General features: G+C 48.1%; 1 protein-coding gene across 5 annotated transcripts in view; it reads right to left on the minus strand.

Annotated features, from left to right (window-relative positions):
- Positions 1-6,156: 6,156 nt before the first annotated feature.
- CRHR2 (corticotropin releasing hormone receptor 2) overlaps positions 6,157-20,163 on the minus strand; it is a 248,542-nt gene continuing 234,535 nt past the window's right edge. For all 5 annotated transcript variants that reach the window (XM_075126031.1, XM_048837460.2, XM_048837461.2 and 2 more), the window contains one exon: positions 6,157-7,126. In XM_075126031.1, the coding sequence (XP_074982132.1) occupies positions 6,986-7,126 (141 nt within the window). In that variant the 3' untranslated portion in view covers positions 6,157-6,985. The remainder of the gene's footprint in view (positions 7,127-20,163) is intronic.

Below are 20,163 nucleotides of genomic sequence, written 5' to 3' on the forward strand. Positions count from 1 at the left end.
TTCCCTGGTTTCTCTGTCTGCCTTCCCCCTCTTTCGGTGGCAACCGCCATTATCTGAGGCCTGTGTAAGATAACAAAGCCCCCATCACCGCCATAATATCTGAGCATCTCACTGTCTTTAATGGATTTATCCTCACTCTACCTGTGGGAGTAAGGATGGGCTAGTCTCCCCCCAGCCCCCTGTTTTATAGATGGGGAGGTGAGGCACAGAGCAGCTAAGTGACTTACTCACGCTCACACAGGAAGCTTACAGCAAAGCTAGGACTTGTACCCAGGCCTCCACGGTAGCACGGTCTCTACCGGACCATCCGCCTTCACTGATGAAGTGAAAGAACATGTCCCACGTAAAACGACAGCTAGTATTGCTAGACAGTGCAGCTACCCTCCCCGCCCTTGCACTTCAGCACGGCAGGCATTCCCACCCTCCTCCAACCGGTTCCCGTGCCAGATCAGTGCCATTAATGAGCTGTGTTATGGTAGCACCTACAGACCTCAAGTAAGATGGGGGCTTCATTGTGCTAGACCCATGGTAAGAGCCGATCCCTGCCCAAAGCGTTTGCACTTTCGAGAGGCCAGGCAGACAAAGGGTGGGGGAAAGGCAACCTGCTTTTTCTAGGGAATGACAATTACAGAGCTGGTTTCTAGGAAGGGGGAAGCAGACTCAATAAAATGCGTTCTAAAGGCAGCGTGGGTCAAACTCCCCCCTGTAACACAACCACCTTGCTGCGTCACCCCAGCCCCATCCAAGCCCTTGAGGTCTGACTGCTCCCTGCAATGCACAGCCGGAGCGTGATGCCAGCAGGGACAGCTGGCACCATGGCTCCACTGGGGTTACTTCCCTACGCACTGCACTGCATCAGCCACAGTTCATTTGGGATTCATCGAGTACGTCCACACGGCAATTAAACAGCCACGACCGGCCTGTACCCGCTGACTCAGACTCCGCCTGCTGGGCTGTTTACCTGCTGTGCAGACGTTCAGGCTTGGGCTGGATCCCAGGCTGCGAGACCCTGCGAGGGCGCAGTGCCCCAGAGCCGTCACAATTAAACAGCTCCATCGCCCCAGCCCTGCGAGTCCTAGTCAGCAGGTGTTTAATTGCAATGTTGACCAACCGTTGCTGCCAATGGAATCTTCCGTGCTCCAGAGCCCGCTGACTTTGCATCTGGCTCAATGGGAGCCGCTGGTTAACAATTGCTTTTCCTTTCCGGCTCAGCTGCTGGGATGAACTGGTAGATTAAGAAGGATTTGCTCTGTAATAAAGACAACAGTCAAATGCCTGCCTCTTTAGCTTTCTAATCCCTTCATGGTAAAAAGGCAACACTGGGGGAGATCTTAAATCCACACGTAACATTTAGACCACTTCAAAACAAGGGAGGGCGGGGCAGCACAGAAATGGCCCCATGGTCACTCCTACTAGCTGAACGTTTTGGCTTGCAAAGTATTATTATTATTATAGATCAGAGGTTTGTAATAAGGACAGTAAATCAAAGCTACACAGGGCCTCAGGAAGGAAACGCTTCTTGAAGACTTGCATTGTTGATGCCAGAGATTTGAATTCATTCCTAAGGATGGCTGAGACCTAGACTGTCACTTGGAGTAACCACTCCCCTTACACCGCTGCTTGGATTCATTACTTCCTGCTGTGTGTGTGGTGGTGGTGGTGGTGGTGGGGGGGGGGAGAGTGGACAGGGCTTTGGCTCGCCCCTCCACTTGCTGTCCAGAGTAGAAGAGCTAATGTTGTGTGGAGCGGCTAATAATGGATCACTGATGCAGGCTGGCAGTGAGTTACTACCTCGCCTGGGACTGAGGGGGAAGCAGGGGAGGACCTGAGGCATGAGACTCCGCAGTGCTACTCCTGGGGAGAGGCAACTTACACACCAGCCTTTGCCTAAAGTCAGCATCTAATCCTAACTGAATAACAGGGCTGTGTTTTTCTCCAGTACCTGCCGAAGGGCACCGGCATGCTAAGGTGGGAATGGCTACCTCCCTTTGATGAGTGGGGAAACTGAGGCACAGAGCAGTCAGGTGATTGGCCCATGGTCATATGGCGCACCTGTGCCAGAGCTGGGAATAGAACCCAGCTCTGCTAACTCCTTGTGCTCTGCATTAGCCACTGGACAATGACCCGGGACACATTCCACTGACTTTCGTTGTAGGGCAAATACATTCTTTGTTCCCTCACCTACATATTGTTTTAGGAGAAACCTCAATTCCAGTCAGACTCAGGCAGTGACTGCAACTGCACAGTCTGCAGAAGAAATCCTCCATTTGGCTATATGGCAACCAGCTCATTAAGCTAATTAACCACAGCTTAGATTCCAGGGGTCGATGAAAGTGTCGACTTGCCCGCTCCTGAGCTGCCTCGGTACATTCCTGCTCACTCTCTCGGCATACAGAACACATTAAGTCTGGATCAGTGTTCGTTATCTGTACACAACACCTACCATGCCGCAGAGACACGCTTGCCTAGGGTCACCCAGGAAGCTGGGAACCCAACCTAGATTACCAAGGTCCCAGTCTAGTGCCTTAATCTATAAAACCATCCCATTCTCTCTGACCACACCAACATCCATTTTATTGTTATTTGTATTGCCATAGTGCCTAGAGGCCGCAACCACGGACCACGTCCCCTCAGCGCTAGGTGCTGGACAAACAACAAAAGGACGGTCCCTGCCCCAAGGAGCTTACAATCTAAGTGTCAGCCAGACAACAGGTGGATGTAGACAGACCGATGGGGGATCATGAGGAAACAAGGAGACAATACTGATCAGCATAACGGCATACCTTTTCTCGAGCAGTGGTCTCCAAACCGGGGTGCGCGAGATGATCCCAGGGGGTGTGCAGCAGCAGGAGTGCCACCGGAGGGCACTCCGCCTTTCTTTTCCTTCAGCGGCAGCTCTGCACGTCCACGGCTGGAATTCCCCTCCGGCGGCCTGCCTGCCTGCGGCGGGTCTTCCGTTCTTCTTCCATCGGCGGCGCGTCTGTGGCAGGTCTTCCGGTCTTCACCCTGGGGGTGCGCGAGCCAGAAAGTTTGGAGACCACTGTTCTAGAGCTGCTATATTCCACTCCCTATTTCTACTGCAGCTTTCATCCGGGGATCTCGCTGGCTTGCTAATCAAAATGAGCAACCACACGGTTTAGACACTAATGGTTCTTTGTTTCTGGTGCTGGCAAGGAGTTCAGCTGTTTTGGCTTCTGTGATGTCAATAATTACACAACCAATTTGGGGCCTCATCCAGCGCCCACTGAATTTACTGGGAGTCTTTCTTTCCATTGACTTTAGAGGGCTTTGCATCAGGCCCTTCATAGCAAATGTCTTTTAGCAGACTGGCCAGGGAAAGACCCTCAGCTGATGTAAATGGGCCTAGTTCCATTGGCTTCAATAGAGCTGGGCTAATTTATATCAGCTGAGGATCTGCCGGAGATGACAGAAATCTTGCCCTTGTCCTCTTTTTGTCAGATTATTGGCATTTACGCTCATGAAGACGTTTGCAGAGCTATGGTCCCCTGTGCCGTCACTGTATACGACACCCACTCCACGTACTCTGGTAAAATGCCACCATCAAGACTTCTCTTCCTGCTCTTTGAGGAACTCTCGAAAATCTTGCTCTTAAGAAGGCAGCTGGCAGGGAAGCAAGACCTAGTCAGGTGGCATCGCTTTGGATAAATGTAACTCTGCCTCCAGGGCTCAGCGGGTCGGAATGGCTGACAGGTGCAGAAATCTTTCATGGGAAATCAAACCAAGGAACAGTGCTTTTGTATTTGCATGGTAAACCAAAAATAAATACAAATAAATTCTCCCAGTGTGTATTACCTGCATGTGCTTAGCTTTAACTTGAAACAATTCTATGATGAAGGTTTGCAAATCCATGCTCTGCACTGGCATTGGATGTTGCAAACATCCTCCTTGCACTTCATCCCAATAAAATCTCTCTGGGTGTAACATTCTCACACACCGTCAGGCCCCTTGACACTGCCAGCGTGGACCAAAGGGGCTAGTGTAACTGAAAATCAAGCCCCCGTTAGTAGTCTGTGGAGATGTATTGAAATCCATGGGACTAGCCTGTGGAGAAGCGCACGCTGCTGTGGCTTTGCCAGTCCAGGACCCCAGCTAGCTAGATTAAAGCAGTCTTGGGTCCATCCACAAGAGCAGCAATCACACTGCCTGATTGCAGCCCAGGCACATCCAGAAAGCAACCCGAAAACTCATAAATCCTTTTCAATGGCAAACCCATTGTTTCCTTCCACTGCTGCACCACAGAAACAAAATAGAGTTGATCTTTTCAGTATCTCCCCCTCTGCAGAGAAATGACACAAACTATTTGTCCCCTCGATAGATGATCCTGAAAGGCAACTGCGTGTTGTCATAGTCTTGACACAGGAAATCAGATCAACTAGGTAATTCTCAGAATGGAACCGCTACATTGGACCTGATTCAGCAGCCTTTACTCAGGGTTAGTCGCAGTTACTGCTAGTAATTCGACCTGTCCCACTGGACTCAGTGGGATTATTACAAAAGTCTGACTATGAGGGACAAATATTCTGCTGGTGTAAGTGGGCAAAACTCTGTTGAAGTCAATGGGCTTGCATCCCTTTGCTCCTGCAGGTACTTTGGCCCAGCGTGAGTAAGGGCTGCAGAAAGGGGCATGTACTGATACATACATTGTACAATAAGGGAGTAGTTCTAGAAGTGTACTGTGACACTGGTAACAATACACTAGGGCTACTAACAGTAAACATTGCATTTACACTCATCTGAGACCATATTTGGCTCCAAATGTTAAACCCTTTTGAAGGCCACATGGATGGTTTTGATGAATACACACTCATAATTGTTGGGCAAACCTCTAATAGTTCAGCTCAAAGAAGCACCCACGAGACTTCCAGCTGGGTTTTACAGACCCTGGAAGTTCCGAAAGTTTGGACAAGCATCTGTACGTTTGGGTGCTTATTTCAGCAGAACTGTTAGGGGTTTGTCTGGTCTCAGTTCTTTGGGAAGCCAGACTACTTGAAATAGCCATTTACCTCATTGAAACGCCCCATGAAAATGGGATCATTTCACAGATTCATAGAATCACAGAATATCAGGGTTGGAAGGGACCTCAGAAGGTCATCTAGTCCAACCCCCTGCTCAAAGCAGGACCAATCCCCAACTTCTGTGTTTGGAAGGAGATGAAAAACCTAATTGACCTTGAATAGCTTTGCTTTTTCTTGCAAATATCTTGCACACCTCTGTGCTTTATAGCCTCAGAGGGACTGTAAGGATATGATCTAATTAGCCCCCACCACAAAGTGGGCGAGTACTTTCTTCCATCAGACACTCCCAGGAAGCAATTTCTTCTTGGCGCACACAGCTCATTCCCTGAAATGAATCTAAAAATTCAAGGTGAGGGCAAGTCATACCATTTTAATGGGCTAAAACGGTCCCAGCCTTTACCCACAACATGTTAGAACGTTCAAGGAGTCTGGCTCACTACAGAGGAGATGCCAGTTGGAAGAGAGCAGAGAGGTTTGTGGGCTCAGAGACCGAACTCAGCAGGGAAGTCTTTGGAGCTCCACAAACCCGAGAAGGAAAAATGCAACTTCCCTCCATGAAACCCCTGGCAGCTGTGTTGCTGCTAACCTGAACAGAACAAGTCACCCAGGTGCTGGGGGAGATTCTTTTTTCTAGGGAGAGAGAGGATATTTTATAACCTGCTTTCTTCTTCGCTACTGAAATTGAGTGTGATGAAAGGAACTGTGCCCAGCAATGGGATGTCATCTAGGCTCTGCTCTTCAGGGATCGGATGCAAAGAGAATACCCTGAGAATGGAGGGATTTCTTGTTCCTTTGAAGGGCCCTTTTGCGGTATGTTTTTTTCAAGTGGGTTCTCTTTGTCCAAGATGTTTTGTTGCTTTCCATTTCCCATGCTTAGGTATCAAACGCTCTCATTAACACCCAGACCCCATTTCCTCTTTCTCCCCAACCTAAAAAGCCATCTTGATCAATAGAAACCAACCCAGAAGTTTTTATTATTGAAAATATACAGTATTTCTGAACATCACATAAAAAGCCTAGTAGATATGTTTGCTCTAGTTCAAAACACAAAATAGAAAGTCCTCGTGCAGCACTTTGCACCTTCCTCGTAATTCAAATATCATCCCCATCACCATCAGCGTTATGAGTTTTTACACAGCTTCCCTTTTATTTTATTATTTTGAAACCCAAGCAATACAGCTGAGCAAATCCTCAGTTGTCCTTTCCATGCCACCAGGTAAAACAAAGAGGTCCGGTGGCTGCTTACACAATTTCAAAACTATTCGGCTAAGCAGAGATGAAACACAGTACTTTATAGAGAGATCCAGAGATACGGCTGAGTTTGTCCGTTTCAAAACCTCATATGTGAACAAGGCTGGGTGCCAGCAGGACAAATAGCTGGCTGTTAAATAGACCAGTGATTCCCTAATCCAGCAGAGGGAGCAGTGGGGAAGATACACACATCCCGATCCCCCCAAACACCTGCCAGATCCCCTTTTGCCTGCTCCCTTGCTCACTAGGCAAGACTTTTACCAAGCTCAAAGAAGGAGACAGACAGACAATCTACAGAACAAACCTGTTGAAATCATTAGGAGCTGAAGTGTGGAATGAGGCAGGCAATTTGTCAAAACAGTCTCTTTAACCACAATCCTTAAAGAAAAATGAAATCGATTGTTCCTTCCACCAGGTTTTTCCCTTTGTCATTAGATGCTGAGAATCTCCGAATGGGGCTACCAGTTTTAAATCCTATTGTTCCTAAACCTGCTCCCCTCTCCTCCCCCCTGCACTCCTTTCTTTGTTATATTTTTGGCCGGTTGCCTTAAAGCAGCCTCATATATAAATGGACAAATGTCCACCAAGACACAAGGGAGCGTCTCGCTGCAAGAAGAGCACAGTGCTGAGAAAAGGAGAAAAGACAGACAAAAAGGGGAAGAGGGAAAAACTCTGAAGGTGGCTGGACGTCTGTGTGGTCAAACTGCTGCCGTCTGTTTGATGCTGTGGAAGCTGATTCTCGTTGGGGAGGTGGGAATCGACATAGCCCGGGCCACGCGCACCCGCAGGGCGTGGTGGTCCTGCCAGCGATGCCAGCGTTTTCTCGCGGCCGAGCGGACCTGAGGGGAGAGAGGGAAGGGTGTGAGTATTCAGAAGGAACCCGCTTCTCCCGTGAAGAGTATGCTGTCAACTTGAAATCGAGTCAATTTCAGAAAAGGGAGGTCCGAGTTCTGCAATGACCCAGAGTCTCCTTTGCTAATGTTGGGGGCTTTACGGTCTAGCTTATGTGCGTCTACAGCCCCCATTACCACAATACTAGAGCACCTCATAATTAAGGCCCCCATTTTGTCATGGGGATTTTTAGTACAAGTGACAGACACGTCAGAGGCAATAAAGTAAAAATTCACAGAAGCCCGTGACCTGTTTGTGACCTATACTAAAAATAACCGTGACAAAACTGGGAGGGAAAAGGCTCCAGCACCCATTCTTGCTGCTGGGGCTCTGGGGTCCCCCACCACCCGCGGTGGCTGGGCAGTTGTGGGGACCCTGGCTGGGAGTTCCCAGGGTCCCCCAGCCACCCATGACTTGGTGCTGCGGGGTCCCTCTGCCGCCCATGGCTTGGCACTCTGGGAGCCTCTGCTGCCTGCAAGAGCTGGGAGTTGCGGGGCGCAGGGGAGCCCACTGCCCGCGGTGGCTCAGAGCTCCAGGGGGTCCCCGCCCATGGGGATACTCTGCAGCTCCCAGCTGCTGCAGTCGGTGGGGGGCTCCGAGCCACCGCGGGCAGCAGAGGACACCACAGCACCACAGGCTGAAGTCACGGAGGTCTCTGGAAGTCATGGATTCCATGACTTCTGCAACCTGCATGACCAAATCGTAGCCAGAACCGGGGCTATACTGCAATGAAAAACCCGTGGCTGGCTCAGGCTCACGGGGCTGTTTCATTGCAATGTAGGCTTCCGAGCCCAGGGTGGGGCCCGGGCTCTAGGATTCTGTGAGGTGGGAGGGCCCCAGAGCCTGGGCTCCAGCCCGAGCCCGGAAGTCTCCCCAGCAATGAAACAGCCCCGCAGTCCACATCGGCTGTCACAGGCCAGCCGCGTGTGTCTAGCTGCTGTGTAGACGTACCCTTAGAGCCTCTTTATGCCGCTCCAGCCATTTTATTGGGTGTAAAGTGGCAACAAGGGTCTCATCCCTGGGTTTGATTCCTGTCTTCGCCACACACTTCTTGTGTGACCTTGGGCAATGAGTTAGCGTCTCTGTGCTTCATCTCCCCCTCTGTAAAAGGGCTGATAATGCTTCCTTTTCCCCTACCCTTTGTCTGGTCTATTTTGGGTGCAGGCTCTTCACAACAGAGGCTGTCTCTTACTCTGTGTGTGCACCGGCATGATGGGGCCTCGGTTTCTTTTGAAGACTTCAGGCGCCGCGCTAATACAAAATCATAACACACTTGTACCTAACAATCATAGCCAAATGTCTTCAGATCGCAGTGTGATTTTGAAGGTGATGTGTCCCTGTAAGCTGCTGCCCACTCCCAAACTTGCACATACTATAAATTGGGTGCTACCCACATTCCCTGTTTTCCTAGTCCAATTTCCATAACCGTCATAAAAAGAGACTTGAATTATGAAATGGTGATTTTTACCCATATAAAATAGACTACTGACCCCCTCCCTGGGGATGGAGTAGGTCTTCTGCAATTATGTCAGAAGCAGGCTGATAATGCTCAATTGTTAGTTGATTCATCGGTTCTTTTTATTGACCGTGTCTCGTACAAAAAGAAACCGCTGGCCCATGGGAGCGGCAGAAAGACAGATGCTGATGTGTGCTACAGAGATGCAGAGTGGAGAGAAAGTCAAGTCATAGCCTGGAGGCTTGTTTGCCTCTGATGTTGCCCATAGGCAGCCCAAGGTGGTTCAGTATAGAGCAGAGAAGGGATATTTCCCCCCCTTCTGTTTTTAGGTGAACACACACAATAATGATATGAGCATCACCGTCATGGGAGGTTTTAAGAACAGGTTGGACAAACACCTGTCAGGGATGGTCTAGGTTTCCTTGGTCCTGCCTCAGTGCAGGGAGCTGGACTTGATGACTTCTCAAGGTCCCTTCCATTTCTATGATAACACAAGGATGGCACACAAACATGCTGTGGGTCGCACAGAATCTAAGGGGTAATGGGGCGGTTGGAACTATCCTGTACTGAACGTGGGCTTTCCCCTTCCTTCCTTTTGCAGCACATTCGAGATCTCCCTTTGCACATTCCACACTCACACACAGACAAAAAGTCACCAGATGCTGAGATTTCATTAGGGAAGAGTTTCCTCCCAGAGTGAAATCCACCCCGTGCAGGAGACCAACAAAAGGCCTAGCTCCCACTTAAGCCCACCTAATCAGTGAATTTCACACACACAGCCCACCCCGTGATACAGAAGGACGCTTGTGTGGCTGTACTATGTAGCCTGATAATTATCTCGCAGACAGCTTGACAGTCCTGACATAACTAATGAACCCCAGGTGCTCGCAGAGCAGCACTCTAGTGGGTCATGGAAATGATGAGTTATTTAATGGCCCCTGTATGCTTCTGAGCAATCTGTTTTGACCATCTGGATAATGAAGCCAGATTAGGTTTATCAATTGAGCTTCAAGCCAATCAAGTCAAATAGAGTGACCTGGAGATAAAGACGTGAATCTGAACAAGAAGTGGTTCGCACGCGTTCACGAGACCGCTCTTGGCTTTAGAAGTGTGAGACAGGACAATGGGCAATAACAGCAGTGCTGAGCTGTACAGCTGAAGCTGCCATTACGGGCCATACGTGTGTAAATATGCTGCATGTTTAAGGAGATGAGCCGACACACACCTGGCAGAGCCACTCTGAATCCGACGACGCCCAGTGTGGGTTAGAGTCACAAGGAAAAGTAGACAGGGTGCCGCTGAGCATCACCAGGCCTAACTTTTAGGCACCTGGACAATCACTGGGATTCACAACACCTGAGCTCCCTCTACCATGAATGGGGAGAGACGGGCATCTCAGAATGGGATTCATAAAAGCCAACACACTAGGTGAGGAGCCGCCTCAGCTGGCCAATGGGCGATGCCAAGGGGAGGGATACATGATAAGCCCCATCCCTCCCAGAGAGAGGCACCTAAAGCCTGGGCTGCCAGGAGGTACCTCCCTGAGCTTGGGATTCCCAACTGCAAACTCTCTTGGCATTAGGCACCCATGTCATTGTAGCAGGAGGTGATGGTGCCACTGTCTACCTTCTCACTTTCATGCCAGTGGTTACGGTGGGAGACACCTGGGTCAAGCCCCCCCTCCACCTGAGGGGAAGCACAGATGTGAGTTGGGGTCTGCCACCTCTCAGAGGGGCGCTCTCACCCCTGGGCTACAGGATATCCTGATGTGGGGCTGCCCCAGTCTCTCCTGTTGAAGCGGTTCCACCCTGGATTATTAAAAAAAGGCACTGGAGCAGGAGAACTGGATGCTGGGCCAGCCAGCTCCCAGGGCAGAGCTCTACCCAGGAGCCTATGGAATCGCTCTCTCAAACTCTCTCCGCTTCATCATTTATACAGTGCTGAACATCAGAACACCCCAGGGCCCAGTGGGTAGAGCATACACCAGAGAGGTGACAGATCCCTGTTCAGACCCCTTCTTCTCAGGCAATGGTGGGACTTGAACTGGGGTCTCCCACATGCCAGCTGAGTGCTGTAACCACTGGGCTGAAAGTTTTAAGGTGGATGCCATCATAACCTCTTCCTCTGGCTGTTTTGTGTAAGCTCAGCCTCTAGGGCAGGGGTCTCAAACACGTGGCCTGGGTTATTTCCTGCAGCCCGCCAAGCTCCCTGAGTCCCCCCAAACCCCACGGAGTTATTTCCTATGGCCTGCCAGGGTCCCCTCCCCCTGCTTTCCCTCCCCCTCCCCCCAGTGCGCCGCGTCCCTACTCCTCTGCCTACCTGCAGGTGCTTCCCGCCACCAAACAGCTGTTTTGTGGCACTTAGTGCTTTCCGGGGGGTGGGGGGAGGAGTGGGGGAGCTGTGTGCTCAGGGGAGGAGGCGGAGAAGAAGTGGGACAAGGGCAGGGATTTGGGGAAGGGGTTGGAATGGGGGCAGGGAAGGGGTGGAAAGAGGCGGGGCAGGGGCGAGGCCTCATGGAAGGGGTGAAGTGGGGGCGGGGCCGGGGGCAGCGTGCGGGGGAGGGTCAGTGATGCGGCCCTTGGGCCAATGTACTAGTCCTCATGTGGCCCTCGTGGTGATTCGAGTTTGAGATCCCTGCTCTAGGGGCCTGATCCAGGAGGTGAGGTCTGACCACTTTTATGGGCTCAGGTCCCACAGGAGAGTTAGGTGAGGAACATCTGTCTCCCCTCAGTTTGTGCACGGTACTAGGGCTCAGGCGTCCATCTGCCTGGCATGAGGTGGCCATATGCATGCTCGGAGGCGAAACATAGGCACCTAGGGAACTTTTACTGCAAAAGTCTACGCGCCACACGAGTTTATTCACCTTCGGCATTTGGGGGCAGCCGAGCGGGGGCTTTGTGCATCCCAGTGGAGCCTGTTTCTGGAATTCAGGTACTTAAAGTGGCAGTTAGGTGCCTCAATCCTATTGTGCCTCTAGCCCGATCTAAAGCCTGTGTCTAAAGCCCAAGCAGAAAAGCGTAATTCTGAATTTACCTCTCCTCACCATGCTCAGCACTGAAACTCCGGCAAGTGCTCAGCTAAAACTGAACTTTTGTATGGAGCATTTCAGGGGAAAAATAGCTGTGGCGGGAACAGCAGCATGTTAAAAAAAGCAACGAATACAGCCCATGGTGAAAGAAAAATACCATCGACCTTTAAAAGTAATCTGCTTGACACCTGAATTGATCTCTTTACGACAGATGCTGTGCCTCTCTATTTAGCATTTTGGGAGTCAATCATCAGCTCCTAGCAACAGCATTAGTATATCAATGACCTGACATTCACAGCACTAGCCTACCACAGCACATGGAGGCATAAAGCCACAGACACCGGTGTCAATGGTCGAAGCGCACACACACAGCTGGAGAAATCAAAATTACCACCTTTGTCCCTATAAGTGTCAATCACTTGAGATAACAGAGGTTGTCTGTGCTATTAGATCACAGAGTCCAGTTCTCCAGGCTGCAACTGTTTGGTCAAACCATTTGTTGCAAACAATTTATCATGTGATTTGACCCTTTCTACCCTTTGCAAATTGTGAACTGATCCTGCCCTTCCTGAATTTGTTCATTCCTTGGAATTGTTTGTCAAATACTATTTATCAACACATTTGGGCCTTTGGGTTATCATGGGTTGTTCACTATTCAGTTTGTAGAATCTGGGCTGTGGGATTGGTCACAGAAGTCACCTAGTTATGGTTTTGGATTCCTGATTGAATGACCTACCCCAAGCATTCTCAAACCTTTGCATACTATGGACCACATCTTATTTGGAGAGACTCCTGTGGACACGTCCATTCTCACTACCAGCCATAGGGACCATCATGGAAGGGAAAGAGAGAGGGATAAAACCTGCAATACTCTCCCTTGACCATGGTAGTCGGCTAATTTCTTGCAGCCATCAAGCGGAAGTGTGTGCTAAGAAAAAAGTGGGAGCAGAAGAGCGTAGCTGCCTTCCAGATCTGTTTTGGGAGGATGTTTCATGTGTCACAGGCAGAATGAAAGAAAACTAGATATGTTTGTACCATCCTTGACATGGTGGGGACCCAATCACTTGGGGCCTCTAGGTGCGAGGGCAAAACCCATAAATAATAATAAAGTAGGAAAAGGGGTGGGAAGGGCCTTGGGTTGAAGACATGAAGCTTGAACATGATCTGGTGGAAAAGAGAGAGCAAATGGATGCAAAGAAGGGGCAGCTTGGTGAGATCAATGGGAAATGATCTTGGATAGAAGGGAGGTGATATAGGTGTTGGGTAGGTAAGAAAGGAACAGGCTGCAGTAGTTAAGGTGGAATGACAACAGTGATGACCATTGTACCTGATTGTATATGATCCCGGACTGTTCAACATTGCTTTGCTAGTGGCTAGGTGGATACAGCTTCTAGACTCAGAGTGCCTGGTCTACAGGCCACTGAAGTAAATGGAAAGGCTCACACTGATTTCAATGGGCTTTGGCTCTGGCCAAGAGTTATCACAATGTTTCCATAAAAACAAGTCCAAGTGATGAATTCACTAACAAGTTCCATCTGCCTTCTGCATGGAATGAGCTCACGCTATGTTCCAGTTCCCAGCATTGTGCTATGAACTGAGATAACTGAATTTACAGCTTGGATTTTTGGTAACAAATGGATTTGGGGGATGACTCCTGGAGAAGCTGGGTGGAAGTTCCATTAAATTCACCCTGTAATCTAGGGGAGAGGACAAAGTGTGCAGCATCAAGTCTCTGACTTTTTTCATCGTTCGCTCTGTGCACCAAAGAGGTTCAGAAGAGAATCTGACAGTTATGCAGGAAGATCCTCTAGGTTAGAATCAGAGCTATTAACTTTCAGTTAGTGTCTCTTTCATCTCCCCCGGCATGCAATCAGATTGCCACTCCTTTATTTGCACGGACTGCAGCTGCAGCAGTCTGGGTGTTAGGTGGGCTCTTTTTGCCAGTATACTGTCTGTCTGTCTAAATCCCTCACCATTGTATCTGAGGACCTACAGGAATTGGAAAAACAAGCAGGTCTTTGATTCTGGATTCTTGGTTTATGCTCAAAATTTAAAGTTTGGCTTAAAAAAAACCATTAAAATTATAATTACTTGAAATAGTCCCCTGCAGCATTACAATCTCAAACAAGACACCATCTGCAGTAAATGAGACTCCCTGTCAACTGACCAGTCATGTTCAGTTGTTCCAAACCGTGTAAAGGGCAAAAAGTACACTAATTGCGCAAACAAGGAAAAGTGCAATTAGATCTGAAACATTCACTAGCTCTTGTCGATGAACAGACACCTCCATGGCTTCCCCGGAATCAGTTGTCCTGGGGGCTACCCAAGTCTTCTGTTTGGTAGTGCAGATCACTGCTGTTATGATGAAAGACAATCTCACATGTCATCAAAGCCAATGGGTGTGCCAAGCATACTGATTCAGGCTCAACAGCGGGAGCAATTAAGTCTGTTCATGTAGTAAAGATATATTGCTGCAAACAATGGAAGACTACTGCCCAAGGCAATAGGCCACATGACAGGTCAGAGCTAAGAGGACTGTGGGGCTTCCTTGGTTACAAAAGTTTAAACCAAGAACAGACCTGACTCATATTATTGATTTTTTATCTTATGGAAATAACTCTACAGGGTTAACGACTCAAGCAGTGGGACAACCTTATCGATAGATAACTGGGGCAGGCAGTTTATTACAAACATCATCTCTATTTAAAGGAGCCCCCAGTTAGATATTGCCATTGGTTAATAGCTCCACATACACAATATATGTTGTAAGAGAAGTAACCAAATTTAATAAAAGTCAAAGCTCCTACATGAATTGATGCAGTTGATTATTTAATCTTATGAAAAGCAGCTCACATGGCCATTTTTTCATATCTGCAGATGGTGTGACCCAATAATTTTATGTCACATAATTCTTTCCTTTTTTTCTAATATTTTTTTCCAGTTCATCATATTACAATTAATCATTTTTCAGGAAAGTAGCCTTTTGGCACCAATTTAGCAAATCCCGGCAATGAATGGATGGGTGTTTGCCACTAATCAGACTGGACCTCTGGGGTTTATTTTCTAAGACAACCGCAGCAATGTGTCTCTATGCATGAAAATCTTCATGAAGACAGTGTGGGTTTTGCATAGTTTTAAGGACACACAGCACACAGTGCAGACATCAGGACAAACCCAGCGCCCCCGCAACTGCAGCATGGAATGTCTAGCAGACAGCAGGACCGGCCCACGTCCACAAATGGGGGTCAAAAGCACAGGGAGCCTACTCCTGGCACCGGTACCTCCTTTGGGCCACAAAGCTCCTTCCACCCGAGTACAGATTGGAGCCACAGGGTCAAGGGTTGGGGCTCCACTAGTCACAACATCCCTGTCTAGGGGAGAGGCAGGATCTAGGGTATGTCTACACAGCAAATGAAGTTGTGATTGCAGCGCAGGTAGCTACACTTGTGTTAGCTTTAATCTAGCCAGCGCGAGTAACAGTAGTAGAGAATAGGTAGTGGCATGGACCCTGAGTATGTATCCAGGGTCCCCAGCGGGCTTGTACTAGGACAGATAAGATGGGGTAGTGTGGGCTCACTACCACTGTTCCCCACACGAGCTAGATTTAAAGTTGGCCTGGGTGTTCCTACTCACGCTGCAGTCATGCCTTCATTTGAAGGAGAGGTTACTGCAGCCCTGAGGCTGTGCGGCTACTCTGGGGCCTGAAAGGGAAGATTTTGTCGCTCGCATGACCTTGCACTAAAGGGTAATCTCCAGTAGCAGTTCTTATATTCTCTTTGTAGGCCACCAGCCATCGGGCAGTGAAACCAGTACTGGATACACAATTAAACCTCCACCCACAGAGTCACATTCATTCAGCGGTTCTGTGGCACTCCCAATACATGTCCCTCAGGTTCAGAATGAATATGTTTTGATAGATGGCCAGGTGGATGACTAACTATTTAGATGGTGATTCATAGCTGGCTGCTATAATGAACAGGCTTCCAAGCTGATACATTCACTATAGGCTACTTTTAGCATAATAGAGTGTGTAGAGACAGATAGTGCCTGGGCCAAAAGGGGAAGATACTCTGAATCCAAAAATTGGACAAATTTATCCTTGCATTGTACCTAATTCCAAGGCCAATGAGATTAGCCATTCCAACCCTCCCTGATTACCCTTCTTTGCTAACTCATCTGTTATCTATCTGTCTAATGATGTAATTTCTTAATCTGGTGCTATCAATTTAATAAGCCATCTATTCTATGGCACTCTATTGTACCATCACTACTTTATGAGGATGGAGTTGTTATTCTCCCAGGAAAGCTGGTGACACCCCTCCAAAGGGTTCCAGAATTTGCAGGATTGCGTTTTTCAATCATTCCGACGACTCCTCTGATGGCTTTCTGAGATATTATAAAACCCTTAAACACAAAAGCAAACATGTACTTGCATCTACAAGAGACATTATCCTTCCCCCTCACCATCTTAGCAGGTTGTCTTGTCTCCATCATGCAGCTGATGAGGCAGCCAGGTCAGAGGCCAGTCCCACTGGTGGAAAACTCATTTGGAGTCTGATCAATAGTTGCCCGGAGAGATTTTTCTCTTCCTGTGCTGTGGATGTGGGGGAATCTAAGATATTATCTTCTCCTCTACCATCATATCCATGAGGTCTAGGTGAGCGGAACGGATCGGAGTAGGGGGCAGGCTGATACATTCAGAATGTGAAACAGGGCAGAGTTTCTCTCTCTTTTCTGATGTTTTCAACTTTCATTTGGGAGGAGACCGACTGTATTTGAGGTGGTCAGGCTGACACCGTGTAGACAATGTTGGAGAAGAAGAGGGCAAAAGCTCAGTCTTCTTTTAGTAGGGTTTTTATCTAGCCTCACTTAACGAGGCAGAAAATATTCTGGGAATTCAGTGTCTAATTGCTTGTGAAGGGACACACATATCTCAAGGCTGAAAAAAGAACTCCAGGAAGGCACTGGGGGCAATGTTTTGAAAGTCAACAGAATTTAGGCTTGTAAGTCACTGAAGTGCTTTTGACAGTTTTGTCCTGGGTTCTTTGTGGATTTCCCTTCTTGCTTCCTTTTGAGGAGGCAAGACATCAGCTGCCTTTAACTAGCAGTACTTAGATAACCATACAAGAAAATACATAGACAGCATTGTTTAACTTTGACAGTCTCGCCAAGTATTGTCTGGGTTTCAGAACTCCCTTTTTTAGGGAAGATCATGGAGACAATAGTTATGAGACTGTTCTGGTTGCATCTGGAGTCTATGAAGCTCCTGGATCCTCACTAGCTAGATTTGAGACCAGGCTATGACTTGGAGAGGAGTATGACATTTTTGTCTGATGATCCATTTGTAGAAGATGGATGCCAGAAAAAGCATCCACACTGATATTATCAGATCTATCAGCAGCCCTTGAAACCAGTTACTGGGAGTAGTTTAGCCCACTTGCTTACAGTTCCTCATTGAGGGGGTGTGTGTGGTGTCCCCTCTGGCAGAGCCTAGAGGGCGGTATTGGGTATATTATTTTCTTCCCCAAGGACTCTCAAATGTGGGATACAGTAGGATTCAATCTTGTCACCTCTCCCATTCACTGTGTAAGCAAGGCCTCCAGGAGATTACAAACGCCTGTCAGGGATAGACTAGATAATAGAAAAGGAGGACTTGTGGCACCTTAGAGACTAACACATTTATTTGAGTATAAGCTTTCGTGAAGCTCGCAATGTAGCTCACGAAAGCTTATGCTCAAAATAAATTGGTTAGTAGCTAAGGTGCCACAAGTCCTCCTTTTCTTTTTGCGAATACAGACTAACACAGCTGTTACTCTGAAACCTGTCTAGATAATAGGTAGTTCTGCCTCAGTGCAGCAGACTGGACTATATGACCTATCAAGGTCCCTTCCAGTCCTACATTTCTGTGCTTCACCTGCCCCAGGTGTAATGCCATCCCTTCCTATCTACCCAGCCAAGTCTTCATACCACTCTTCTCACCATGGTATATGGTATACCTTTTCTAGTGTGGTTTACTGTCTCAAGGCCTAATCGAATCCTTGGGTACCTAGGTATGGCATATAGAAAGTAGCGTCCTTTTCCCTTTGCAGGTAGCGAGGAAATTGACTATTCTTTGGACCCCCCCTGTGCACGGGGCCCATTGGTGCAGCATGGCGGTGCCTGTCACTGCACCCCGTCAGCATGCCTTACAGCCTTCTCTGTCTATGGGGCCCACTGGTGCAGCGTGATGGCGGCCTGCATGCAGCGTGGTAGCATTTGCACAACATGGCCTGTAGGGGTCGGCGGGAAGCCTGGGGTGGATGGAAAAGCTGCTTCTCAGTGCACACTCTTCTGTTCCAGGGCACCAGTGGATCCCAGCTCTTGGACACAGTGTTTACCATCCAAGCCTTCCTGGAGGTAATGTTTCCTGCTGGGCTGCCCCCCAAGGGACGTGGGTCTCAGACAGGCACCATCCTGCACTTTCCTCAGTGCCATGGCTCTTGGGGGCCCAGCTCCTACAGTGTATACTCAACAGCAACACTAGAGACAGGCTTCTTCAGCCTCAGGTGTCAAGACCAGACGGAACTGTGACGATCATCGAGTCTGACCCCCTGCATAGCACAGGCCAGAGAATGTCACCCTGAGCTCCCTGCACTGAGCCGGTAACTGGTGGCGCAGCCTGAGTGCAGCTTTTAGAGAGAGACCTGCAGGCTTGCGATCCCAAAGGGCTCCGAATGCACGCTAAGGACTAGTCCAAAGCCATGATTGGTAACGTCACAGGGGGTCAACAAGCATGTGGACAAGGGGGATCCAGTGGATATAGTCTACTGAGATTTTCAGAAAGCCTTGGACAAGGTCCCTTACCAAAGGCTCTTAAGCAAAGTAAGCAGTCATCAACTCTCATCTTACGCTGCATCCACCTGAGGATGCTTATTTCAGCAGTGTAATATAGTTGCTCTTCTCTCTCCTTCACTGGTCAGCATTCCAACCCGTACATCATGGCTGGCCTAATTATGATCTTATACACTTTGCTCTTTAGTTTACTTGGCTTATTCTTATCACAGAGAATTCCTATCAACCCATACTATTTATATCAAGAGCTCTCCATGCAGCTCTTAACATCTGCATTTATATTTCCACCGTGACTCAATGCTGAAGCAAGGCATTGAAACTGTTGCAGAGTTCAACGCTCTGTTTCTTGAGGTCTTCCTTTCTGGAAGTTATGTTTTAGTCAAACATCAGTTATTGCGCTCAACACTGGGGTAACTGGGTGAAATTCTATGGTCTGTGTTATACAGGGGGTCAGACTAGATAATCTAATGGTCCTGTCTGATTTTAAAATCTATGCATCTCAATAAGTATAAAATATAGTGGAAGCATGCACCTGCCAGTATGCAGTTTTGCTATACGTGAACACCAAAATACATAGGTATAGAGAAGTCAAACACATCCCTGGGAAGTATAAGATGACCACAGCTCCATCAATTAAAAAAATCAGAAATAATAAAGCTCTTTTAATTAAAGTACACTCAAATCTACCCTATAGAAGTGTTGCATGGAGAAGCAGTTTTCTCCAGAACAACCTCCTGCCAATCTGCCTACACATGCAGCAGTGACGTTTTAATTAAACAAACACGTTACATAAAATTAAATGTGCTGTTGTGACCTGTCAGTCAATTTAGAAGAGTCTTTCTGGAACATCTTGATCCATATTGTGATTGACAAATATAAAAGTTTGCAATCAAGGTTTATCGTTGCTAAGTGGTTGGTAACACAAGTACAGGCATCTGTGCACGCTGTGTCATTTTTCCTACACTCGTGGCTTCTCAAAGGATGCATCAAACCTGCCTATCAGATTAAAAAACTAATTTAAACACACAGGGCTGAATCCAATTCACAGATATGCAAGTACTGTTTGCATTGAAGTCTGCAGGTAGAATTCAGCTCCATGCACCACTTAACATCCTCCTGAAGTGCTGTTTTCAGGATTTAAGTGGTATTTAGGCCTTGTGCCAGGGGTGAATTTGCACCTACATATTTGAGAGCAGCCTGCTAATTGAGGTTTGAAATAGCAAGCTTGAAATCCCACAAAAATGGGTTGTTTTAGGGGCCCCATCCCTGTGCCACCTGATTTCAGTCAGGTTTGAAATATCACAGGGTCATCTTTTCTCATGCTCTTTCCATCCCAGGGGAGGCCAGGATACGCAGAAAGCAACACAACTATGTGTTAAAAATACATTACCCAAATGCTTATGAACCACAACAGAACGTTGGATTCAGTTGGTCTAGTATTTTGGGTACACATTTGGGTGAGGGCTTGTTTTGTTTGAACTGCTTTAGCCACCCCTATTGCTGATGCATAGACATTTAACAATCCAACTTAGTCGCAACCTGTGTCAAGGCCATGGCAAAATGAAGTTCTTACAAATTGTAACCAGGGGAGAAAGGAAGAGGAGAGGCCCAGTGGGTGAGGCGTGGCAGGGCATGTGTCTGGGGCTGAAGAGACTAAGGTTCAATTCCCA

Source organism: Caretta caretta, chromosome 2, assembly GCF_965140235.1.
Source record: "Caretta caretta isolate rCarCar2 chromosome 2, rCarCar1.hap1, whole genome shotgun sequence".
Lineage (NCBI taxonomy): Eukaryota > Metazoa > Chordata > Testudines > Cheloniidae > Caretta > Caretta caretta.